The sequence below is a fragment of the Hypanus sabinus genome, chromosome 15, assembly GCF_030144855.1.
Source record: "Hypanus sabinus isolate sHypSab1 chromosome 15, sHypSab1.hap1, whole genome shotgun sequence".
In the NCBI taxonomy this organism is placed as follows: Eukaryota; Metazoa; Chordata; class Chondrichthyes; order Myliobatiformes; family Dasyatidae; genus Hypanus; species Hypanus sabinus.
In genome coordinates, this window is record NC_082720.1 from 85,561,682 (window position 1) to 85,589,601 (window position 27,920).

Here is a 27,920-nt window from a genome sequence, read left to right on the forward strand (position 1 = left end):
ACTGCTGACCTTGTACAGCAGATTATATGCATCTGTGCTGGCGAAAACAGTTCAAAGTAACTTTATTATCAAAGTGCATACCTGCCACTATATAAATCCCTGAGATTCATTTTCTTGTGGGCATGCTGAGTAAATCCAAGAACCATAATAGAATCAATGAAACAGCTCACCCAACAGGATGGACACACAACCAGTATCTACAGACAACAAACTGGGCAAATGCTAAAGGTAATAAATAAGCAATACATATCGAGAGCATGAGATGAAGAGTCCTTGAAAGTGAGTCCACAGGTGCCCAGGACAGATCCTCTGAGATGATAACGCCGAGGAATTTAACGTTGCGGACCCTCTCCTTCCTGATTTCCTCAAAGAGAACTGGCTCACAGATCAACAGTTTCCTCCTGAGGTCAATAATCAGCTCTTTGGTCTTGCTGACATTGAGTAAGAGGTTGTTGTGGCACCACTCTGCCAGATTTTCAGTCTGCCTCCTGTGTGCTGATTTGTCACCACCTTTGATTCGGCCAACAATTGTTGGCAAACTTAAATATGGCTTTGGAGCTGTGTTAGCCACACAGTCATAAGTGTAAAGTGAGTAGAGCAAGGGGCTAAGTGCACAGCCTTGTGGTGTACCTGTACTGATGGAAATTGCAGAGGAGATGTTGTTGCCAATCAAAAATGATAGGGGTCTGCAAGTGAGGAAATCGAGAATCCAATTGCAGAAGGATGTATTGAGGCCAAGGTCTTGAAGCTTATTGATTAGTTTTAAGGGGATGATGGTATTGAATGCTGAGCTGTAGTCAATTAGAGCATCCTTATGTATGTGTCTTTGCTGTCCAGATGTTCCAGGATTGAGTGAAGAGTCAATGAAATAGCATCTGCTGTAATGGAGTGGATCCAAGTTGCTTCTCAGGCAGGAATTGATATGTTCCATCATCAACCTCTCAGACTTTGATCTGATGATGTGTCATCGAAAATGGCTGGATAGTTTAGAGATGAAAGGTCATTGGTGTAAAACATTAACTTTACTCTTTTCTACTGATGCTCCCTGAGTTGCTGAATATCTTCAGAATTAATCTGTTTTTACTTCAGACATTCTCCCTATGTGGTATTTTGAATTGGGCTTGCAATAAATGGTAACCTTGTTTACAGAGTGAACAGGAAGTATTAGAACTCTCAAAACTAAAATGAAAACTTCAAAACCCAAAGGTTTCTGTACCATGACCAAACAGTTTTGATGATATCGTACCACTAGCCAGTGACTGCCCTTCTGTATTACAGTAAGCATTTCAGTATTTTTTTTAATACTTTCAGATTATAGAAAAAAACTATCACTCTAAAACTCATACCATTTTGTCTTTTGGTGAATGTTCTTTTGCCCACTTTGTCTGTGTTGATTGAGGTGCAAGCTCCAGTTCCTGGGTGGGATAAGATTGAAATTTTGCTTGCTTTTGTCATGATGTCAAAATTTAATTTTTAAAGTAAGTTTCTTTCCTGCATAAATATTGCAGAAAAGCCAGGCTAAGCTTATGGACATCAATTTAACTGTATTTTTAATATGCTTTAAATAAACATTGAATCTTCAGTGCATCACCTCTTGGTGTTAATAAGAACACAGCACAGTTTAAAAAATGGTAATTATTGTCTCAGCTTCACTTGTGGAAAAGCCCTGTCTTTTCCTGGGATAATGAAGTTTTATTTTTCTCTTTGTTACAATCAAATGCACGATTGATTGCTCGGGTGAAAAGTTTTTGTAAATAAACTTATTGTAAATAAATTTCTTCATTGGTTTAGTTGTGTCTACAATGGAAAACCCACACTTTGGCCCATAGTGTGCAGTTTTGCTGTGACATTGGGAAGGGAAAATTGACAAAAGTTGTTACCTTTTGATTGTTATTTAACCCCTCATACCCCAGAAATGTACTACACTGGCATGAGATGAGTTGTACTGTTTGTTCTTGTAGTAAGTAAATAGCACTTTGTAGAGGGCAAGTGACAAACTGATGTTCTTTTGAATGATATTAAAAGGAACTTGTCTCTTTGTAGAGATAAAATTGGTGAAAGGTTAAGATAATTGCTTTTTGACAGTTACTGATTTACTAGCGGCCTGGTTAAATATGACACTTGCTGTGCAGATTGTTGATTAGAATAGTATGTTAACTGATTAGACATTTGAACTGGGTTAATTTGATCAACCTTTCCAAATAAGTTTTCAAGAAGTTGGTGCTTTACATCTTGTGTCATAAGTATCAGATTTTTAAATGTCTCATACAGGTTACCTTTAGAGATGGTACTTCATCACTTGATGTTCAACAAATTTTTAATACAGTTTGTGCTATTCAAAATCTTCAACTTGGAGACACGTTTTGGAATAAAAGGCAATCAAGGGAAGCCATGTCAAGTTCTAGCATCGGATTTCTCACTCCACACCATATTCTGTTTATTTCAAACTGGAACTTATATCACAGTCATTCATTAATTAGAAAACCAGAATTATAAATGGATATGAAAGCTATTTGTTATAATTTAAATACATCCAAATCTTGAAAGAATTATTGTTGTTCTGGCTTCAATGTGATATAGTCTTGTTTATGCCATAAAAGTCAGTGTTTTCACTAAAAGATAAAAACTGTATTCATCTTATTGGCTATTAACCACATTTTTTGGTGTTTCTAATAAGAGCTGTCCTTTCTGCAGATTTCAGAGAGTAAACTTTTATTGGAGTATGCTTAAATAATAGCCCTGGTAGAAATATGTACTTTGAATTTTATGAGATGTAGTTGGCAATATATAGTGTTCATTATTTAAGAAATTTAATAATTTTGTGAATTGAACCTATAAAGTTGCTGTTTTAACTTGTGCCACTTTGCAAAAGCATTTAGTTGTGATTTTCTGCTAAGCTGCAATTAAGCTAAAATCTTTTACCTCTTGTATCTTAACAATTTCAAACTTTTCTGAGACAAGCAAGGTTCCAGAAGCAATTTCCCTTGTAGGTTAAGTACAGCTAGGTCTGTTTTGTAAATAGTAGAATGGTGTTCTAATATTTCTTTGTTTTTTTTTTCCCTCAGGTCCTGGTCCAAATCAATTGATGAGTCAAAATTCTTCCGTTCCCTCTGAGCAAGGGTATAATGTGGTTCCTCAACCACCACATATGCAACAATTGCCAGCAAAGAACTTTCCACAGGTCCCTGTTGAACAATATAAATATGAATATCAACAAAATCTTCAGCCTGTTGGTAATATTCAAAGTGTGGGACAGACTGTCAGCAGACCTTCACTAAATGCTAACATCTTACAGAAGGGGAGCTCTGCTGGTGTACAGAGTGCTTCTATGGCTGAATATCCAGGATCTTACTCAAGAATGCCACTGTCTTCTCAAAGTTCATTTGCACCACCACCTGCCAATGCTGTTCCACCTAGAGCCTCACCCCTTCCACAATCAAACTGGCAGTTTGGTCCTCCACAACAATCCCACCCTGTTAGCCACCCTCCAGCAGGGATACAAAAAAATCACATTGTTTCAACTGAAGGAATTAGTCAGGGGCATATGCCTCCAGTGGCCACCTCTGCCTCCTATGGAATGGCAGGTCCAAAGCCAGCAATACCCTATCAGTATGGTAATATGTCTGGAAGGCCTCTAACTCAGAATTATGCAAACCAAGGTAAGATAAAATTTATGCGTTGTTTTCCACGTGAAATATCGATGGTGTGGCTAGGGATTTTAAAAAAAGGAGTGCTGAGGGATTTTGTTCTTCCTTTCAGTCGTGGAGATGCCCTTATCTTCCAAAAAACTGTAATTTTGCTTTAGGATTAAAGTACAGTGTTATTCCTGGCAGGAGTTGTTGAAGCTGGATTTGGATGAAGCATTACCAAATTGAATGGTGGGACAGGCTTGTGGGGCTGACTGCCTGCTTCACCTTATTTTCCTTTGATTGCGTTGCATATCCAAGCATTAACATTTGATAGATGTATGGAATTTCTCCAAAGTGAAGTTGGGGGATCAATCCTGTAATAACAATAATGCTGTGTTTTTACTGAGTACAGTACATGTTGCTAATCAGAGGATTTTACATAATTTGCTGGCACTGCTTTTGGAGAGAGCAGATCATTTTGGTTTAAACAACACTGATGTCTTTACAAATGATCTCAATACGGTATACGGTCATACTCTCAAGCTTTCCCAAATTCAAGAAATAATTAACTTTTTCCATGACTTTATGAAATGGGGTTGTTTCATCTTTTGAAGATTACTTAAGAAATTCAGAGTATGTATGACAGATTCCGGTTAATTGATGCAGCCGCTTATTTGGGACAACTCTTAAAGAACAAAAATTGAGGAAATAGCAGGGACTTCCTTTGCTGATTTAATACACTATGCCACTTAAATTGGGACAGCAGACTATTGCTGAGTAGTTTCTAACTATCGTCAGCCACATACACTTGTGTGGCCGTTAGAGCTAACCATTTTTAAGTAGAGTCAGAGGTGTGTTTTTGAGTTTTAAAAAGCGGTTACTTTTGTCAACGATAGTTTGTTAGAAATAAGCAGTGAAACATTTCCAAACTATTTTGCTCACTGTGTTTTCAAGCATTCATGCCAGAAATAGCCAGGAGTGAAAATGAAACCATTTCATTACTTCAACAAGTTAGGAACTATGAAGAATTTGAAGGTGTTGACTATCATTCTGAATATTACCTTTGTATATCACTGGGCACTCTCAGCTGTGGCTCCAAGTAGCTGTTTACATGCAACAGTGGCCACACCCCGGTACACCGCTTTGACAGGCGGGCTAAACTAGGTGAGGGTTGCTGGTGGGTCTCGTACCCCTGTGAGATAGGGACATGCCTGTCCTCCCATGCAAGGTTAGCTCAGGCAGACTGGGATGAAATCTACGGTGAGATCCAATGGCCAGGAGTGCAACGCTGCACAGAGAGTGAAGAGCACGACAAGGGATATAAGTCATGGTCGTCCACTGCAAGCAAGGAAGACCCCAGTGATGAGGACGACTTGTACCATTGGACCCCGACTTCTGAGGTTGAGAGAGTGTAACTGCCCCAAAGCATCGGCTTTTCCACTTTAAAACTCTCTGCACAGGTGACCTATCATTGTCAAGTATGATGGGCAACAACCAGTAGCATTGGCACTGTTCTAATTTGTTCTGTATTTCATTTCAATACATGATTTGTTACTCAGTTAAATGGTAGTTGGTTTTTTTTTATACCTTTTTAAATATCTCCATGAAACTTTGGCTATTTGGGGCAGCTGCTTAATTGTGCCAAAATCTACTGGTCCTGAAGTGTCCCAATTAACTGGAATCCACTGTAATGAAAAGCAACTTCCCTTTTGAAGTATTCAGTTTAAAGCAAAAATGTAAAGGAATTGAAACAGTACAAAGTGCTGACCAGCTGCTTCCTGAACTATGTAGCTTGTAACATTGTCACAAAATGGTATTGTGCTGCACTGCTCACGGACTTGCTTCCCAGTAGAAAGTGAATGATTGTGGCATCTGTGTTCCTATGACCAATGGGAATGAAAGCTTACTGATGTTGGGGATGATTGTCAACCACCTGTGATTGTCACCAGGCAATCATGCCAGTGTTCTAATGGAAGGGGCTGGGAAGGTTTTTTAACTTTTCATAATGTTTCTTTCAATGAATGAATAGTAAACTGAATAAGAATATCCTTGTGGTTTAATAATTTGGATTGTTTTATGTATAGTCAGTGCTTCTCGATTCCCTGTTGCAACCATTTGTGTGAAAAAAAATTTACCCTTGGAATTTGCAAATCGCTGCACAAAACCTTCAGGTATTACTTCCAAGTAAAATTCATTGCCATGGAAGTTTGCAGAAGGAGAAAGATAGATAAGTCTACCCAAAAATTTTTTTCATCAACTTGCATTTCTTGATGTACATGCAGATGACGTGGCTCTGTCATGCACATGACAGAAAAACTAAGTCATCATTTTCTAAGAATGTATCCATCCCCCTTCCCAGTTAATATCTAGACTTGGAGGTGCTAACACAATTTCTAACTTTGTGTGAAATGTGAAACTAAAAACAGGAAATGTTGAAAATACTCTGTGGGAATGTGAAGACCCCCTCATCAGAACAGTGAAGAAGAGAAATGACACACTGAACTAGGACTGGAGAAGGGGATGGCTGCGGGTTTAAATGCAGGATGACTCTGAAGACTCTGGATGACTACACAGATAGAGCTCTTAAAGATAGCGGAGTCGGGATATGGGGAGAAGGCAGGAACGGGGTACTGATTGTGGATGATCAGCCAAGATCACATTGAATGGTGATGCTGGCTCAAAGGGCCAAATGGCCTGCTCCTGCTCCTATTGTCTATTGGTGATGAGCTATAGTTGCAAGAAGAAGTTTGTGAACTCTTTGCGATTACCTGGTTTTTTGCATTACTTACTCATAATATAAGGTATAATCTTCAACTAAGTCACAGTAATAGACAAACACAATCTGCCTAAACTAATAACACACGAACAGTTGTACTTTTCATGACTTTATTGTTAATTGTTCACAGTCTAGGCTGGAAAAAAATATGTGAACCCTTGTATTTAATAACTGGTAGAACCTCCTTTAGCAGAAATAACCCCTGTCAGGTGTTTCCTGTAGCTGCTGATCAGACTTGCACAATTTTAGTCTATCCCTCTACACAGAACTGTTTCGGTTCATCAACATTTCTGGGGTAACTTGCCTGAGCAGCCCTCTTCAGGTTATGCCACAGCATCTCAATTGGGTTAAGGTCTGGACTCTGACTTGGCCATTCCAAAACACAAATTTTCTTCTTTTTAAACCATTCTGTCGTTGATTCACTCTTGTGTTGTGGATCATTGTCGTGTTGCATCATTCAACTTCTAATGGCAAACTGCTGCCCTCATATTTGCCTGTAAAATACCTTGATACAATTTTGAATTCATTGCCCCCGCAACGATTTCAAGCTGTCCAGGACCTGAGGTGGCAAAGCAGCCCCAAACCATAATGCTCCTTCCACCGTGCTTCACAGTGGGGATGAGGTTTTGTTGTTGATGTGCAGTACCCTTTTTCCCTCCAAATAGTGGTGTGCATTTCTGACAAAAAGTTCAACTTTTGTCTCATCTTTCCTCAGAATGTTGTCTCAGAAGCATTGTTGGACCATCTTTTGCAAACTTGAGATGTGCAGCAATATCTTTTTTGGACAACAGTGGTGTCCTTCCATGAACACTGTTTTCTTATAGTGGACTCATGAACAGAGACTTTAGCAAGTTCTAGAGATTTCTGCAGGTCTTTTGCTGTAACCCTTGGATTCTTTTTCACTTCAGTATTGCACATTGTGCTCTTTGTCTGATCTTTTCAGGATGTCCATACTTGGGGAGAGTGGCAGCAGTACTGAGTTTCCTCCATTTGTAGACAGTTTCTCTTACTGTGGACTTATGAACACTCCGATCTTTAGAAATGCTTTTGTAGCCTTTTCTAGCTTCATGCTTCCCTGCAATTCTTCTAAGGTCCTCTGAAAGTGTGCACATAAACAGATCTTTCTGGAGAGCAGGCCCTGTCAGTAACCTGACTTTGTGTATCTTTTTTTTTAAATAGAGCAGAGCCACACCTCCGAACTGGTCTCATTGATTGGAGCACCTGACTCCAAATAGCTTTTGTAGAAGGCATTACCCTAGAGATTCACAAACATTTTTGAACCTAGACTTTGATTGCTTAAATGGTGTACTCAGTATGGACCAGAAGGAGTACTTTTGTTTTTATGTTACTAGTTTAGACAGATTGTCTATTTTTGTCACTTAGTTGAAGATCAGACCACATTTTATGTGTAATTAATGCAGAAAACCAGGTAATTGCAAACTTTTTCTTGCAACTGTATATACAAAGTTACCTGGTTAATTAATGAATAGGAGCATTTTGACAGAGAGCATGAATAAAAAGATGTTGAAATTGCAAAACGCAGAACAGAAAGATATGCCAGGCAGTCAGGGTGGGCATGACCTCCACTTAGGAGAATTAAGGGCAGGGGAACAACAAGCTGAGCTAATATTACTATGGATCACTGACGCACAGTCAGAAATCAAATGCCTAAAGCCACAGAATTCAGTTAAATGTAGAAAACTGTATTGTCCCTAAATGAAAGATGGGGCTATGTTTATTAAGCTTACATGGGTATGTAACAATGCAGATAAGTATGCTGAATCTTTATAAAACACTAGTCCAATCTTATCTCATTACATTTGTAGGAAGAATATGAGAGAATGGTTCCTGAGTGAGGCCCTACTGTTGCAAGGGTAGTTTGGAGAGGCTGGAACTGTTTTCTTGAGGGGAGAAGGCGGAGCAGAGATTTAGTAGTATATAAAAAACAGTGAATGGTCTGGAGAAGATGGATAATAGAAAGCTGTTTTCATTGGAGGTGTCAAAAATTTGAAGTAAAAGTATAAAATCATGACAAACAGAATTAAGAGTGAAATATGGAAAAAACACTTCCACTCAGCATGTAATTGGAATCTGGAAGAGCTCACAGGCCTACGAGAGTATTTGATAGAGATGATTGAATTAATGGATAGGCTACCAGTGGATGGAACAAGAGTTGCTCAAGGAGAGAGAAGTAAATTGATCTTCTGTGGTCAAATCTAAAAGTCCAACAAAAACATTTCTATATTAGGGCACATTGATTTAGGGGAGCAGGATTATGCAGATGTCTTACTTTTATGATTCAGGTTAATGTTCCTTAGTTACACAGTTCAATTGAGATGCCATTTGGGGCAAAGGCAGTAAATATGGGTTCTCCAGACAAGTTTCTTAATGCACATCTAGATATTTATGAATATTGACAAGAGTTCCTGATCCTTCACTTATTTCATAACTTGCGTAGCAATATCAATTCATGGATGTTCATACTCAGAACATGCATATTTTGATAGGTAGCTTGTTAGAGATTGAAATTTGTTTCCGCTAAAGACACAAAATAGTGCTTAAAATTTGCTTATATCTTATATACAGGCTAATAATACTTATTTAATTTTTACTGCAAGTTTTGACACTTCACTGTTTATTGCAGTTCAAGATCAGTTGGGTTGAGACTTGCACTGAATCTGTCTGTTAGGCTTTTAATGTAGTTTAATATCTGCCTGAAAGTTACTATCTTGTTAATTTGCTGAATTTTAGTTACAGAAATTAGTTTGGATTGTCTTAATTATGCATTTTAGATGTTTGCTTTCAACTGCACATTTGTTAGTTTCATTTGTATTTGGGAGTTTGATTTCTCCTATCACAATGTGGATTTTCCTGGCCTTCCTCCCCTTTCTCTCTGTCTCCATTTCTGGAGACAAAGTATGGACTGACATCTTTTATTAAGTCTATTGATTCCCACAGTTATATTGACTATACCTCTTCCCACCCTGTCTCCTGTAAAGATGCTGTTCTCTTTTCTCAGTTCCTTCATCTCCGCTGCATCTATTCTCAGGATGCAGCTTTCCTTTCCAGAACATCAGAGATGTTCTCCGCTCAGGCCCCAAGCAGTCCTTCCAGGTGAGGGAACACTTCACTAGCAAATCTGCTGGGATTGTCTGTTGTGTACGGTGCTCTTGATGTGCCCTTCTCAAGTTTGGTAAGACCCATCATAAAGTGGAGGGCCACTTCTTTGAGCACCTCTGCTCCATCTGCCTAAAGCACAACTTCTGGGTGGCCAGACATTATGATTCTGATCCCCATTCCTGTTCTGAGATCTCAGTCCATGGTCTCCTGTTGTGCCATGATGAGGTGGAGGAGCAACACCTTGTAGTCAATCTGGGTAGTCTCCAACCTGATGGCATGAGCATCAATTGTCCTTCCAATATATGAAATCATTCCCTCTCCTGTCCTCTACCTTTCCTACCCATCTGGCTTCACCTATCCCCTTTTATCTATCCTTCTTCCCCTTGACCCAAATCATCAGCTGTTTATTCATTTTCATAGATGCTGCCTGACCAGCATTTTGTGTGTTATTCTTAATGTTGACAGTGCTTCTGTCACATGATGCTGTTGCTAATTCAGCATAACCCTACTGATCCTGAGTTGATGTATACAAGTTACCCCTGCTATCTGAAGGTAGAGAGTTCCTATGAAACGGTTCATAAGCCGAAATGTTTATTTATATGGGAAAAATTTGTGAGCGTTCCCAGACCCAAAAAAAACCTACAAAATAATGCCAAATAACACACAAAACCTAAAATAACAGTAACATATAGTAAAATCAGGAATGATATGATAAATACACTGCCTCTATAAAGTAGAAATATTTTTCTGCAATCATTGCAGCACTGTCTAGCGTTGCGAAAATCTCACTGCGTAGCAGAAGTACTCTCTCCAGTAACCTTTAAGCCAGTGGTCGCCAACTCGCCGATCACAATGGACTGGTCAATCTTTGAGACTTTCCCAGTAGATCCCAAAACAAATGAAAAATAAATGCACAAATACTGTTGAGAGATTGTTTCCGGGTGTGGGGTTTTAGTTCTGTTCTTTTTGCCCAGTGCACATGCGCATAGCTCCCCTGCACGACATAGTGTACTTCAGTGGTCCCCAACCAGCGGGCCGCGAGGAAACAATATGAGTCAGTTGCACCTTTCCTCATTCCCTGTCAAGGCCACTGTTGAACTTGAACCCACGCGAGGTCATCAGTCACCTCAGTGATACCCTCGCGCCAGTCTTCGTCTCGTGCGGCCAGCAAGAACCGCTGATGCTACTGGCCTGGAGCGCGGCCAGTGGGAAGTGCCAATGCTACTGGCTCGGAGTGCAGACAGATGGGCGCCGCCTCTAAACCTGTTTACCACACCGAATGTTTGTGGGGAACCTGGTGCTAAAATATTCGCAGACAACCTAATTTGGGCTCAAGGTTTCGTAAGTAGCAGAGCAGCTACCTTGCTGCGATCTACTGAAAGTCATCCATTGAGCCAAACTTTAGTCGGCTGATAGATCCTACAAGGGGGGACGGGCGTGGGCCTGTTGCATTCCTCGCTTGGTCGGACACTCTCTCCGGACTGCGACTGCCGCAGCCCTGGCACGGGGATCTCCTGCCCTGACCTTGTCCTCTCATCCCACCCACGACCTACCGCACTTGGCAGCAGGCGGGCAGAGGTTGGAGTTCGGGCTCGGAGGCTGTCTAATGAGGCAATGAAGCCCTCAAAGCTACTTCGGTACCCTGAGTCCAAGCACCCTGTACTTAAAGACGAACCCGCTGAGTTTTTTCTGCGGAAAAAACATGAGCAGTGCGGGACAGCAGCTAAGTGCCGAGAGCCACGAAAACTAAATTGTGGAATAGACTGGACATAAGGAACCTGCTTCGAGTATCACTGTATTCCCATCGTGTTTAACACACCCCCCCCCCCCCCTTTGTCGGCTGGTCCGCAAGAATATTGTCAATATTAAACCGGTCCGTGGTGCAAAAAAACGGTGGGTACTCCTGGTGTTTATGCATTATTTCTACTTTCGGGTTGCGGGGTTTTACTTCCGGTCGTTTCTGCCCCAGTGCGCTTGCGTGTAACTAATCGATCCCGGGTCAATCTCGCCTTTCACTAAGGCCAAGGTAGGGGATCTTGGGCTTAAAAAGGTTGGTGACCACTACTTTAAGCTATGAAGCTGCTAAATCATACCAAATAACATATAAAAATACACAACCTATATAAAGTAGAAATAATGTACGTACAGTGTAGCAACACACACGCAATGCTGGTGGAACGCAGCAGGCCAGGCAGCATCTATAGAAGAAGCACTGTCGACGTTTTGAGCCGAGACCCTTTGTCAGGACAAAGACAATGCTTCTTCCTATAGATGCTGCTTGGCCTGCTGCGTTCCACCAGCATTTTGTGTGTGTTGCTTGAATTTTCAGCATCTGCAAATTTCCTTGTGTTTATATACAGTGTAGTTTCACTTACCGGAATCGGGAAGACAGCGAACACACTCATTATGGTGTGTTAGGCTGAGCCGTCGGAGGTTGGGGTGGTGGGTGGTAGAGGAGACTGGGGTGTCATCTCATCATCGTCTGTTTCCATCAGGGCAGGCAGGTCAGTAATGTCTTCTATGTCTTCCTGCCTCGTTGTCGAAGGTCGTGGTTTGTTGTCTGCTGTGGCTGATGTGGAAGGCTTGAAAAACAACAGTATGCTTAATTGCTTAGCCTTGTGCATTTTTCTATCATACAGTTCTTTGTAAACACTCAAACCATCCTGCAAATATGCCCTAAACCTACATACCCTTTCAAAATTAAAGTCATACTTTTCTGCAATCATTGCAGCGTTGTCAGTCGCAGTGAAAATCTCACACAATTGCTTCATGTTCAGTTCCTGGATGACTTCACTTTCAGGCCGTTGGCTACTGCGTTCGGTTTCAATTGTTATCCTTTTCTCTTGCAAGTGTATTAGCTCTCTATCCGTCAGTTTCTTCTATCGCAATAAATGTCTTACTCGGCAATTTTTTCCAATAAATTGCAGTTTCGTCACAGTTAAACACTTGCTTATATAAATAACCACCTTCTGGAACTATTTTCTTCAGTTCTGCTAGGAACTTTTCGGCAGCTTTAGTATCAGCCGAAGCACCCTCTCCAGTAAACGTTAAACTATGAAGCTGCCCTCGCCTTGGAAACCGATCAAACCACGTATGACCACCTTTAAATTCCTCCTTTGCAACACTTTCATCTCCACCGTCCAGTGCTTTCTGTTCCAGCTTATTAAAAAGACTGACTGATTTCTCCTTAAGTATAAGATAACTTAACGGAAAACCGTGCTTTGTACACACATCAATCCACTCAAGCAATAGACTTTCAATTTTATCCATTATTGGATGCCAGCTAAAAGAGACCACTTTGCTATGAGCCGAACAAACCATCGGCAGCTTTCAAGATATTTTCTCTCTGCGTGTAAGTGCTGCAAATGGTGGATGCAGGCAAGTTCAATGCGCGGACAATGTCCTTACTTCATTCAACATGATCGAAAAGCTTAATTATGTCCTGGTTTACGCTGTGTAATACCCTTACGAGCTCTTTTAGGCTTTTCTGATCCCTTAGAAGTTATCTTGCTAATGGATGCAAAAAATAAATCGAAATAAAGCACAGAGCTCACAGGCACGTGTTTAAGCATGGCGGCTAGAATGCTTTTCTGGGGGAGGAGCCTGCTCCTCAGCTGAGCTGCCTTTTTTCGTAAAAGTGGAACACTCTTCTGTTAGCGAAAACAGGTAACTAATGTAGGTCTTTCGTAACAGCGAGGTGTCAGAAAGAGAATGTTTGAAAAACGGGCCCCCTGTGTTTTATTCTCCGTGATTGCTATTTCTAATCAAGCAGTTCAAAACCGTTTGATTGGGTGTTGATTTATGTCAGAAGACTCTGGAAGCCATTACCCATCCTGTAATGCAACATATTTCTATGGGAGGAGGAATGAAAATATCCCATTTGTTCCATTTTTCAAGAAAATGATGTTGCTGTCAGTTATATCTTCTTGTCCATCTTAATTGCCCTTAAAAGGAAGGTAATGATCTCCTGTGATAAGTTTAGTTATTACTATTCCTTAACTGTTCATCCATTGATAAGGCTGGTCATCCATTGATAGGCCAGTCACCTGACCAGGTTCATGACCCAACACCACATCTAATATGACCCGTCCTCTTGTTGGACTACTTACATATTGATTTAAGAAATCTTCCTAGATGCACTTAACAAAGTCTGCCTTGTCTAAATCTCATGCAGTAAGGAGATCATGGTCTAACTAAGGAAAGTTGAAGACAGCTACCACCTGCAATAATCTTGCTGTCTTTAAGCCTTTCCCTAACTTGGGAAAGTAGGTGGTGGGGGTTGTCATATAATTCCATCGAAGTGATTGCACCTTTCTTACTTCTGAGTTTTACCCATGTACACTCAGTAGATGAAGCCTCTATTATATCCCGAGTGCAGCAGTGATATTATCCCTAATTTAAAGTACAACTCCCTCCACCCCCACCCCTTCCATCTCTTACCACCTTCTCTATATTTTTCTAAAACACTGAAGCTTTGGAACATTAAGCATCCATTCTTGTCTCTGTGTGTGTATCCGTCCGTCCACCTCCTCTCTCCTCCTCCCTCCCTCTCCTCCTCCCCACCCCCTCTCCCATGATATTCTAATGTTAAAATACACACACTTCAACCCGTTCATCCCATTCTGTACTGTTCTTATTGGTTATGACATCTACTTCCTTCCAATTTCTCCACTTTCTCACCTGGTACTTTGTTTCCTATCCCTACCAGACTAATTTAATCCCTCCCAAATAGCATTAGGAAATCTAGTTGTTATTTGTTTCCCTTCAGTTATGGTGTTAACTGTCCCTCTTGTGTTCTGAAAATAATCCAATGATCCAAGAACCTGAAATCCTACCCATGCACCAGTTTCTTAGCCACACATTCATTTGTTCTTTTTTCTTATTCCTAACCTCCTTACACTTGTGTACAGGAAATGATATTAAGTCATCTTGAATCTTTATTACCTTTTGAGGTCCTGCTTTTCAAACTCTTTGCTAAATTCACTGCATTAGATACAAAATACTGGAGTATGGAAAAGAGTACAGTCCAAGTTTCAGGCCGGGACCCTTCAGCAGGACCTGTCTGCATTCCTGATGAAGGGTCTCAGCCCGAAAAGTCGACTGTAATTTTTTCCATAGATGTTGCCTGGTCTTCTGAGTTGCTCCAGCATTTTGTGCGTGTTGCTTGGTTTCCCAGCATCTGCAGACTTTCTCTTGTTTGTCATTGTATTGAACCTTTTCCCTCGTTCCACCTATGTCATTGGTGCGAATGTGAATGTTGAGAATGTTCCGCAGCCACTCTTGACTCTCAAGACATTTTTGACCCTTTTCTACTTGCATCTTGCAGCTTTTCTACTGATGGCCATGTACAAGTTAGAAATGCTCCACTACATCTCCTGAATGACTGCAGCACCAGTGATGCTTGAGCTCCATATTATCTAAAATCAAAGCAGTCCTGAGCAGTTACTTCCTCCACTGATGCACCGTTCAGTATATTTTTTTACCACCATGTGGAAAGGGTACTATATTTACTTTCCTAACTTGAATACACTGGCTACACTGAACTTGCCTAATGCTTACACTAGAACATCCTTCTGCCTTATGAAGGAAGAAGAGTCTTGAGTGTGTAGGAACAGCATCACCTGCAGGCCTCCCTGCCATTCTCACACCATCCCGAATAAGAAATGTAGTGCCTTTGTTTTGATGTTGATGCATCTAAGCATCTGACCCTTTCCAGGCAGCATTGGGATACACCTTGATGTGGAAGAATTGGAGTAGTTGAAATATGGCAGCTTGGCACCTCCTCCTGGAAAACTCTGGGAAATCCACAAAGAATAGATACATTTAAAAGCAAAAATAACTCTTCAATACATGAATGTGGTGATTAGATAATGTTATGTTTGTCTATCAAAGTTTTCTTTAATGTTCACATGTTTTTTTTTGTTTGGGAAGTACTTGCTAATAAGAGATTGGGAGTGGGCAATCATGCACCAACTGAAAGGACCTTTGTAGTTACTGTAAGTCAATATTGGAATTAGGTGAATATTTGTCCAATGGTTATGTCAGCTTTGAAATCTTGGAAATCTGCAGGTAAATTACTTTTGCTAGGAATTTTTTTCAATTAAAATAATGAGCTTTGTGTTATCTTGGTGATTACTAAATACTGCAGATAAATAATCTGGTGATAAGTTTAAACCAAAGCTATTGACATTTGCACAATAAAGTAGCTTTGCTATTATCTCCTCAAGCTATTTAATGAAAGTTAGTAGGTGTAATGGTAATCTTTAGAGAGACATGGAACTGTGAGAGAACAAGCAAGTTATCTTTTGGGGAACACCCATCTTGCAAACATGGTGTTCTGTGGTTTTTTGCAGGTTTTGATGGTTTATACATGCAGTTAATAAAGCTGCAGTAGAAATAGAGAGCTTGAAGAAATGGACAGTGTGGCAAATATACAGTGGTAAAATGAGCAACATTGTGACCAGTAATAATTAGTTATGCATCTTTTCACATAGAAGCATAATTGCTGATAGTTGAAAATACTGCCCGTGTTAACATTGCCTCTGGGTGTTCAGTTAACCTTGTGTTTTAAGGAAAATGGAGCTTTCTTATTTGGTAAGGTTGGCTATGTAAATAACAAACTACTGTAGGATTAAGCAGTTCCAGATCATTGTCAGATAGATCTCTTTTTAATGTTTTTGTCCCTTTATTAAAGCAGTGGAGCCTGTTGACATAATACACCCTATGAATCCATTCTTCAGGGAAAACCCCACTTAGTCAGTTACCACACAATGACTCCTACTTGATTACCACACAAAATGCTGAAGGTCAAGCAGCATCTATGGACAGAAATAAACAGTCAAAAGTTTTGGGCCCAGACCCTTCATCAGAACTCAGCCCAAAACGCCATCTGTTTACTCCTCTCCATTGCTTCTGCTTGACCTGAATTCCTCCAACATTTTGTTTGTGTTGCTCTGGATTGCCAGCATCTGCAGAACCTCTGTATAAAAATAGTCAGATAAGAGTGTGTTCCCCACAAAATCATTCAGAGTCTTCCCCAAGCAGAAACCCCAGATGAACCATGAGATCTGTAATCAGTTGAGGGCCAGATCAGAGGCATTCAAGACCAAGAAAGTCATAATAAGTCTAGGTATGATTTCCAGAAAGTCAGTTCAAGGGCGAAGTTTCAATTCCAGACTAAATTTGAATCAATGAAGGTGCTCGACAGTGGGGTCAGGGCTTGAATACTGTCAACTTTTATAAAGCAATTCGCTCCAGATGAGCTCAATGCTTTCTCTGCTCACTTTGACCATCAAAACATGGAGGAACCATCACAAACTCCCACAGCTCTCTATGATCCCGTGATTTTAGTCTCTAAGGCTGACATACAAGCAGCCTTTAGGAGGGTAAACTGATGAAAGACATCTGGCCAGGCGAGGTACCTGGCCAAGAACTAAAGACCAGTGCTGATGAACTGGCTGGAGGGTCCGATGAGATCTTTAACTTCTCACTTCGGCTGTCTAAGGGACCCACTGCTTCAAGCAGGCTTCACCTATACCAGTCAAGTCCATCATCCCCTCAAAACTAATTAATAAGCTTCAAGACCTTGGCCTTTACCTCCCTGTGCAATTGGATCCTCAGCTTGCTTACTTGCAGTTCCTAGTCATTTCAGATTAGCAACACAATCTCCATCAGCCCAGGTGCTCCACAAGGCTGTGTGATTAGCCTCCTGCTCTGCTCACTTTATACTTAGGACTGTATGGTTAAGCACAGCTCCAGTGTCATTCAACTACTGTCATAGGCCGAAGCAAGGGTGGTGATGAGTCAGCACGTAAGAGGGAGATTGAAAATTGAGTTGTGCCATAACCACCTCCTCATAATATCAGCAAGACCAAGAAGCTGATCACGGGCAACAGGAAAAGGAAAACAGGTAAGTGAGCCAGTACTCATCAGAGGATCAGAGATCAGCAAATTCCTCTACTATCATTTTGAAGGACCTGTTCTGGGCCCACCACGCACGTGCAATTACAAAGAACATGGCAGCACCTCTACTTCCTTGGGATCTTGCAAAGATTCAGCATGACATCTAAAACTTCCATATATGTATGGTGAAGAGTATACAGGTATACCCCTTTTTTTGAACGTTTGCTTTACGACAACTCACTGTTACGAAAGACCTACATTAGTACCTGTTTTCGCTAACCAAAGAGGATTTTCGCTTTTACGAAAAAAAGACGCCCACTTTATACATGTGTTTACCCCGAGAAAGACTACAATGACCGTGAAGCCTTGTGTGGGCAGATGTTTGCACATGTGTGTACGTGCCGATTTTTTTTTTCTCCAAATCGATTTTGGCTCGCTGTCTTCCTGATTTTGATAAGTCAAACTACACTGTACATACAATATTTCTACTTTATATAGTCTGTGTATTTGTCATATCATTCCTGCTTTTACTGTGTTAGTGTTATTTTAGGTTTTATGTGTTATTTGGTTTGATTTGATAGGTTATTTTTTGGGTCTGGGAAGGCTCAAAAAATTTTCCCATATAAATTAACGGTAATTGGTTCTTCGCTTTATGACATTTTGGCTTACAAACGGTTTCATAGGAAAGCTCTACCTTTGGATAGCAGGGGAAATCTGTATAGACGAGCTGCATCACAATCTGTTATGGAAACACCAATGCCCTTGAATGGAAAATCATACAAAAAGTAGTGGATACAGCCTAGTCATCATGGGTAAAGCCCTCCTCACCGTTGAGCACATATACACGGAACGCTGTTGTGGGAAAGCAGCATCCATAATCACGGACGCCCACCATGAAGGTCATGTTCATTTCTCGCTGCTGCCATCAGGAAGAAGATACAAGAAACTCAGAACATTCAAGAATAGCTATTACCCCTCAACCATCAGGCTCTTGAACCAGAAGGGATAACTTCACTCAACTTCACTTGCACCATCACTGAAATGTTCCTGCAACCCATAGAATCAGTTTTCTTCATCTCATGCTCTTGATATTTATTGCTTACTTCATTATTATTAATTCTTTCTTTCTGTGTTTGCACAATTTGTTTGTTTCGCACCCTGTTTCAACATTCAAGTTAGTGCCATCTTTCATTGATTCTATTGTGGTTATTATTCTATAATGGATTTATTGAGTATGCCCACAAGAAAATGAATCTCAGTGTTGTATATAGTGACATGTATATGCTTTGATAATAAATTTACTTTGAACTTTAAATCGAACACAGTGCATCTACCATTTCTTTCTTACCTTACTCTTACATCTTTTACAGTAATAAATTTATTAAAATGTGATTTTCCCCTTTCACCATTTCTTACAATTCAAAAAGGTCAATATGGTTTCATTCTGATTTGTCTGAATATCCTGCTAGATAAATTATATGTGGTTTCTGTATTTGCAATAATTGCAGAAAGTTTTTTTTTGTGCAAACCTAAAATTTAAACAAAAAACTTTCTGCAAGGAGCTGGCCAATTATTATTCTTTTCAACATGATATACCTTTTTTTTCTCAATTTACTACCACTTTTAACTTAGTTTTCTATCTCTTTAATTCTCAGTGGAATACATCTATATTCCAGTTCATAAAATCCTCAAATATCTGTTTATTGCCCTTTATAATTCATTTTATTACCCACTAGCCAAATTGCCATAATTTTTTTTTAAAGTTTTAGTCATTTGTTTCAAACTGAGGGTTCTTACTCAAACCTAATCCAAAATTACATGGAACGGTCTCCCTTCACGAAATCTTGCTCTCAAATCATTAATTCAGTTTGACTGTACACAGCTGATCTTAAATACCGTAAATTCCGGACTATAAGCCGCTACTTTTTTCCCAGGCTTTGAACACTGCGGCCTATACTACGGTGCGGCTAATGCATGTTTTTTTTCATGCCGTCAAAAACATTTTGCCTCGTAACAGTAGACCAATAAAATTGATGAGTAGTTCACAGAGGTCCAATGAAATTGTACGATAAATCAAGCGCACTTTCACAATTAAATTATTGTAAATCAGTCATTTGTACTCACCCTCATCAACATGGAAAACACTCGAAGAAAAGCATATGATGCAGCTTTTAAGTTAAAGGCGATCAATCTGGTGGTTGAAGAAGGAAATTGAGCTGCTGCACATAATCTTGGCATAAATGAATCGATGGTGAGACGGTGGAGACGCCAGCGTGAAGAACTGAGTCAATGCAAAAAGACGACAAAAGCTTTCAGAGGTAATCATTGCAGATGGCCCGAACTTGAAAACTTTCTTGAAGACTGGGTTAACACACAGAGAGCAGGCGGCCGCGGTGTTTCCACTGTGCAGATCAGACTGAAGGCTAAAGCAATTGCAACCAAAATGAAAATCGAAGATTTTAGAGGTGGGCCATCGTGGTGTTTTAGATTTATGAGACGAAAAGGCCTGTCCGTCAGGCTACGCACGACTCTGTGTCAGCAACTCCCTCCTGACCACGAGGAAAAACTTGCTAACTTCCGCACATTCACTCAAACAAAGATAGCGGAGAATTCCATCGGGCCAGATGATATCATAAATATAGATGAAGTACCTTTGACGTTTGACCTGCCTCTCTCTTGGACTGTTAATAAAAAAGGTGACTCGTCCATCACACTGAAAACAAGAGGCCATGAGAGAACGCATTTTACTTGTGTTCTGAGCTGCACAGCATCCGGACTAAAGCTTCCACCGATGGTGATTTTTAAGTGGCTGACAATGCCAAAGGAAAAATTCCCAAAAGAAATCATGGTGAAAGTCAATAAGAAAGGTTGGATGATGGAGAGTCTAATGAAGGATTGGCTCAGAGAGTGCTATGCCAAGTGACCAGGGGGATTTTTTCACAGAAAAAAACGGCGCTGCGCGTTGAGTGGGAGGCTTGGATGACGAGCGGCGAGAAATCCTTTACCAAAACAGGACGCATGTGAAGAGCATCTTTAAGTCAAGTCTGCCAGTGAATCCTAAATCCTAAGAAAGATATTTAAAAGTGTCACAACATCCACCATCACCAACGGGTTTCGAAAGGCAGGACTGCTGCGTGATGAAGAGGACCGCGTGCGCTCAAGTGAGAGCGACAACGAAGAGACTGAAGTGAGTGACGAGATCCTGAGGTTGTTCAATTCGGACACTGTAGAAGAGGACTTTGATGGTTTTAGTGTGCAGGAGGAAGATGAAGAAGGCAATCAATAACTTTTCCTGGTAGGCTGCAGTATATATATTTTTTTACCAGTCGTTAGGAGATATTGGGATGTTGTTCGTGCACTGTTCAGTAAAAAAGTATACGCAACGTAATTTGTGTGTTCCCGATACGTATGTATATTTAAAAGTAGCTGTGTTACAGGCACTGTTCGAAAAAAAGCATTTGCAATATGTATTTGTTTATGTTACCATACGGATTTAATTAAAAGTTAAAAAATCCTCGCGTGTAATATCTTTCTGTGTAAATATCTCATATTACAACGTGGGACACCTGCGGCTTAAAATCCGGTGCGGCCTGTACAAGTACAAAATTGATTTTCTTTCTAAAATTAGAGCGTGCGGCTTTTAATCAGGTGCGCTCTGTAGTCCGGAATTTACGGTAGTTGGGCCACAATGTACAAGCTAATTCAAATATCCTCTCTGACCTTGAGACTACTTTGCCAATGTACATGATTAGTTGCAACCCAGTTACTTCTTGGTTTACCCTGAACTACAGTATGTTAGCTCTACGGGTTACTCTCACAAGTTTATTTTTCTGTTATAGTTTCTTGTCCTCAGCCAAAATAATTTCTTTGATAACTTTCTTCTTTTACTGATCCAATTCCATATTTATGGAATTAGTATAATAATCACTTGTTTCTGCTATCCTAGGATATGTCATTTGCTCTTGAATCTTTAGTTCCCTCACTTGGTCAACTTGCATCCTTGCCTCTGTAGATGATGTCCTGATGAAATCTTTGCCCCAAACATTGACTGTGTATTCCCCTCCATAGATACTGGTGAGTTCCTCACCAAGAGCCTTGGTATCCAGTACTCAGTGAATGTAGACCTTAAAACATAGGAGCAGAATTAGGCCATTCAGCCCATTCCATCAGGGCTGATTCTGGATCCCACTCGACCCCATACACCTGCCTTCTTGTCATATCCTTTGATGCCCTAGAAACTATCAACTTCTATCTTAATATCCCCAAGGACTTGGCCTCCACTATGATCTATACCACAGTATTCCAAGGATTCACTACTCTCTAGCTAAAAAAAAAGTCCTCCTTACCTCTGTTCTAAAAGGTCGCATCCCTCTTTCTCCCCACCGTCCCCCAATTTTGAGGCTGTGCCCTCTAATTCAAGATAGTTCTGGATACACCCACCAGAGGGAATTTCCTCTCCACATCCACCTTATCTAGTCCTTTGGGTGGGTTTCGCTAAGATCCCCCTGCATTCTTCTAAATTCCAGTAAGAACAGGCCGAAAGCTGCCAAGTGTTCCTCGCATGTTAACCCCTTCATTCCCAGAATGAGCCTCGTGAACCTCCTCTGGGCTCTCCAATGACAGCACATCCTTTCTGAGATATGGGGCCCAAAACCGTTGACAATATTTCACATGCTGCCTGACTAGTGTCTTGTAAAGACTCAGCGTTATCTCCTTGCTTTTATATTCTATTTCCCTTGAAATATATGCCAATATTTAATTTGCCGTCTTTACCACAGACTCAACCTGTAAATTAACCTTCTGGGAGTCTTGCATGAGGACTCCCAAGTCCCTCTGCACCTCTGATGTTTCAACTTTCTCTCCATTTAGATAACAGTCTGCACTATTGTTTCTTTTACCAAAATGTATTATTGTACATTTCCCACCTGCCTTTTTTTTTTGCCCATTCTTCCAATTCGCACTACCAACCCCACTACCTATCTTCGTATCATCTGCAAACTTTGCTACAAGCCATCAATTCTATTATCCAAATCATCAACAAACAATATGACCTCTGAGGAACACCACTAGTCACTGGCAGCCAGCCAGAAAAGGCTCACTTTATACCCACTCTCTGCCTCCTGCATGTCAGCCATTCCTCTATCCATACCAGTATTTTTCCTATAATGGCATAGGATTTTATCTTGTTAAGTAGGCTCATGTGGCACCTTATCAAATGCCTTCTGAAAATCCAAGCAAATGGCATCCACTGCCTCTCCTTTGTCCACCCTGCTTGTTACCCCCTCAAATAACTCAACAGATTTATCAGGCAAGATTCCCCTTTACAGAAGCCATGCTGACTTTGATTTATCATTAGTCTCCAAGTACCCCAAAGCCTCATCTTTAATAATGGATTCCAACACTTTCCCAACCACTGAGGTTAGGCTAACTGGCCTATAATTTCTTTTGCCTTCCTCCCTTCTTAAAGAATGGAGTGACATTTGCAATCTTCCAGTTCTCCGGGACCATGCCAGAGACAATTGATTCTTGAAAGGTCATGACCAATGCATATGTTATCTCTTCAGCAACTCCTCTAAAGACTGTAAGATGTTGTCCGTCTGGTCCAAGTGATTTATCCATCTTAAAACCTTTGAGTTTGCCTAGCACTTCTTGCTATGTATAGCAATGGCACTCACTCCTGCTCCCTGACACTCACAGACCTCTGGCACACTGCTAGTGTCTTCCACGGTGAAGACTGATGCAAAGTACTTATTGTGCTCATCTGCCATTTCTTTAGACATTTAACAACACCTAGCACCTTTGTCATGCTAGTGATAGATGAGTAGCCAAAACTGCACATAATTGTTCAAATCCTCACCAACGTCTTGTACAATTTCAACATAATATCCCAACTTATGTACTTAATACAGACCAATGTAGGCCAGTGTACCAAACACTTTCTTTACAATCCTACCTTTGACATTGCTTTCAAGGAGTTATGAATCTGTATTCCCAGATCCTTCTACTCTGCCACACTCCTCGGTACCCTACAGATCACCATGTAAGAGCTACCCTTGTTAGTCCTCTTCAAATGCAACTCTTAACATTCTTCTGCATTAAATTCCACCCGCCAACTTTCAGCGGATTTTTTTTCCCCAGCTGGTCCATATCCTGTTGCAAGCTTTGATAGTCTTACTCACTGTCTACTACGCCCCCAATCTTGGTGTCATCTGCTAATTTGTTTATCCAGTTTACCACATTATCATTATGATCGTTGATCTAGATGACAAAAAACAAAAGACACAGCACCGATCCCTGTGGCACACCACTAGTCACAGCTCTCCACTCAGAGAGGCAACCATCTACTATCACTCTCTGGCTTCTCCCACAAAGCCAATGTCTAATCCAATTTATAACCTCATCTTGAATGCTGAGTAACTGAACCTTCTTGACCAACCTCCCATGAGGGACCTAGCCAAATGTTGTGAAAAAGTCCATGTAAACAACATCCACTACCTTGTCTAAAACTTTGCTGTTAACTTTCTCAAAAAACTTATTGGTTAGACATGACCATACATGAAGCCATGTTGACTATCCCTAATCAGTCTCTGTCTTTCCAAGTACTTATGAATCCGGTCCCTTAGAATACTTTCCATTAACTTTCCTACTTCTGATGTCAGGTTCACTGGCATAAAAAAAGTTGTGAACCCCTGCTCTGTACAATCCAATGTCTCCTCGAGAACTGTGGCTTGTAAAATTCTCCTCAAACTCAAGTCTAGTCGGTGTTGTGCCTTCTTCGTAATTGCATCAATATGTTGGGCGCAGGATGGACCAGACTTTCCACTTCTGATCTCTTGATGAGTACTGGTGTGTGTTCCCTCGATTTCCCCATCCTAAAGTACTAATCATTAGCAGTGATCTGAACATTAATATTGTTTTGGGGGCAAATACAGCATTTCTAAGACATGGTTAGCTCCACCCGTTAAGGTTTTGAGGAAGGGGGCATTAATGCTTTGCAGCTGTTTTTATAAATTTAATTTGAAAAATCCCTTGATCTTTCATAGCATGAATGAGCAGAAATTCTGGTCAATGTTGAATGTGTTTCCTTGCAATTTCAGCTAACCCACATAGAGTAAAGGTATATAGGGGAGCATATACTGTATGAAAGCTTGTGTTAAGATTTTTTTCACAGGTATTCTTTGATATTTTGCTCTAGGTCTACAACATTTTGTGGACTATCATTTTAGATTTGTGAAATGGAATATAACTATATAAAATCAAAGGTCACGAGGTAATGGTAGTTTCATTTTCTGCAGGATCATTTCATCCACCAGTCAACCAACCATCACAACACATATATCAGCCAGGCAGGGCACCTCTGGGACCCCCTCCAAGTGGGGGCCCTCCTTTAGTCAGACCATCTCAACCTCTGGCGAACACTAATCATGATGTACCACTGGATCAGAACATTTCAAGAGATTCTGAAGGTAAAATTTACAAGGAATGAATTTCATTTATTTATAGAATATGGTGTGCAGAAACTTAAGAGAATACGTGCTATTTTATATATAAGCATCAACCCCAAGTGCAGCAGAGTAGATTTATCAGTTCAGGACTTCAGAGGAGCGAGATTGTCAGATTATGTGAACTGTTGAATGTTATTCCTATTAATACATAAACCTCGTTTTAAGTCAGTTATTTTTTTTAAATGGTGTACCAGTGAACCAGGTAAGTTTAAAAAGAGAATGGGAATTGGGTCACTGACTTTTAAATAGCAGATTATTGAAGCTTTAGTGTAAATAGAAATTGGTGCTATTGAAATTCTCATTCATTTCAAGCTAAAAGCCTAATGCTTCAGAAGTACATGTAGCACATTTATTTCTCTTGAAACTAAACACCAAAGGTATATTTCAAGCTTATAGAAGGCAAAGTGAGAGATTTTTGTTCATGATGTATTGGATTTTTTTTTGTATTTGTGGTACAACCAGATAAATGTAACCATGTTAGGTTGTAAATAGCCATCTGGTGGTGTGGTGTAGTGGCATCAGCGCCAGACTTCAGAGCGAAGCCTTCTGAGTTTGAGTCCAGCAGGCTCCCTTGTGCACTTTCCATCTGTGCTGGGTTGAGTGTCAAGCTAGCAACTTGGCCTGGTAAAAACAAGAAGGCCTGCTAAGAAAACGTCGTCACAATGGCATCATGATGACTCCACTCGGAGTTAAGGGCTTCCTCCTTCTTCCAGGTTTAAAATATTCTGTGCTGTTCATCTTACACAACTGCTTTGGTCCTCCTCATAAAGATCCTTCCATGTTGCTGTTAGGTAGGGAGTTCCAGGATATGAGCCTAGTAATAAAGAAATTTCAACATAATTCTAAATCAGAATGAGGCGTTCCTGCAGGTGGTAGTGTTTTCAATATGCCTTCACGTGTTTTTAGTGAAAGAGGCTGTGAATTTTTGCAAATTGAAGAGACTTCCATCATGCTCTTGACTGTTTTGTGGATGGTGGAAAGGCTTTAAGACCTGCTCTTCTAGTCACACTACATGTGACTGGTTGAGTTGATTTTCTGGTGAATGGCGTTGCTCAGAATGCCAATGATGGTAATGTGATCTGATTTCAAGGGCAAATTCTGCATTCTTGCAGACTTGTGCTAAGTAATATTCAGACCACTTCTTTACTCAAGTGTGAATCTGGAGCAGGTCTAGGTCTTGCTACACCCAGTTATAGATGGTTTTATTTAAGGAGGAGTTGAGAATAGAATTGAACAATTAAAAGATGCAATTCCATTTAATGATGTCACTGATGATGCAATTGAAGATACTTCGGCATGGGCTGCCTTAAAGCCTTGCAGCAATATCCTGGGCCTGGAATTATTGATCTCCAGTATCCACAGCTTTATTCCTTTGTGCCATTTGTGATCAATCATCAGGCTATTTTCTGACTTCAGCTATATTGTGGCTTCCAGATGGTCAAATGCTGCCTTGACTTTGTCATTTTACCCTTTGATTCACATTTTAACCAAAGCTGTGAAAAGGTCAGAAGCTATATGATTATAGCAAAACCCAACCTGGGCAGCTTTTTAAAAGAGTACTTGGTAGAACTATTTAGTAGTCTAATTGTATAGTGGGTTGCTGAATTAGATGTATCCTGTTTGCTTTCATACACCACACAACTTTATTTTGCAGCATTAAGGCATATTAAAAAAAAATCAAAGTTACATTGTGTTAGTCTAATAGGTTAATTTAGATTTAGTGTCCATGGTATTGATAATTGATGTAGACTTTATGGAGCATTGTAAGAAAATAAAAAGGTGTTGAGATTTAGCAAAAAGAGTAAACTAGATTTGCAGAGGGATGGGAACCAGATAGTGGAGACAGATGTTCTTAAGACCTCAGGCAAAGTCAGGAATCAAAAGGTTAAGCACGATGGAAATAATCTTCAGAATCCCATGTATTTCAGTACAAGAAGTATTGTAGGAAAGGCAGATGAGCTTGGGGCATGGATCAATATCTGGAATTATGATATAGCCATTACTGAGACACGGTTGTAGGAGGGGGCAGAACTGTCAGCTCAGTGTTCCAGGGTTCCATTGTTTTGGATGAAAAGGAGAGGAGTGCCGTCACTAGTCAAGGAAAATGTCACAGCAGTGCTCAGTCAGGATAGAGTGGAGAATTTGCAATGCCATTAACTTCAAATTAAATATGCAAAAAGATAGGTTTAGTGGTTGTAGTGCAATCGTAGATAATGTTAAGTTTCCACATATTGACTGGGACTCTCATACTGTTAAAGGCCTATTGGGATGGAGTTTGTCAAATCTGTTCAGGAAGGTTTTCTTAATCGATATATAGAAGTTCCAACAAGAGAGTGTGCAATTCTTGATTTGCTATTGGGGAATGAGATGGGGCAGGTGACAAGTTTGTACGGGTGTGAACACTTTGCATCTAGTGATTACAGTGCCATTAGTTTCAAATTAAATATGCAAAAAGATGGGTCTTGTCTGTGGGTTGACATTAAGAATTGGAGAAGGGCCAATTTTGATTGTATCAGGTAGGAGCTGGAAAGTGTGGATTGGGACAGGCTCTTTTCTGGCAAAGGTGTACTTGGTAAGTGAGCAGCCCTCAAAATTGAAATTTTGAGAGTATAAAGCTTGTAGATGCCTGTCAGAATAAAAGGTAAAGATAACAGGGAACCTTGCTTTTCAAGAGATATTAAGGTCCTGGTTAAGAGAAAAAGGGTGTATAGCAGGATAGGCAGGCAGGAACAAATGAGGTGCTTATGGAGTATAGAAATGCAAGAGAACACTTAAGAAAGAAATCAGGAGGGCTCAAAGAAGACGTGAGGTTGCCTTAGCAGATAAAGTGAAGGAGAATCCTAAGAGATTCTATAGATATGTTGAGCAAAAGGATTGCAAGGGACAAAATTGGTCCTCTGGCAGATCAGCATGGTAATCCATGTGTGGAGCCAAAAGAGATGAGGGAGGTCTTAAATGCCTTTTTTTTTTTGCATCTGTATTTACTTT

General features: G+C 40.3%; 1 protein-coding gene across 2 annotated transcripts in view; it reads left to right on the plus strand.

Annotated features, from left to right (window-relative positions):
- Positions 1-27,920, plus strand: part of LOC132405654 (protein transport protein Sec24A-like) — a 71,674-nt gene that overhangs the window by 6,223 nt on the left and 37,531 nt on the right. For both annotated transcript variants that reach the window (XM_059990648.1, XM_059990647.1), the window contains exons 2-3: positions 3,066-3,659; positions 24,723-24,893. In XM_059990648.1, coding sequence (XP_059846631.1) covers positions 3,086-3,659; positions 24,723-24,893 — 745 coding nt within the window. In that variant the 5' untranslated portion in view covers positions 3,066-3,085. The remainder of the gene's footprint in view (positions 1-3,065; positions 3,660-24,722; positions 24,894-27,920) is intronic.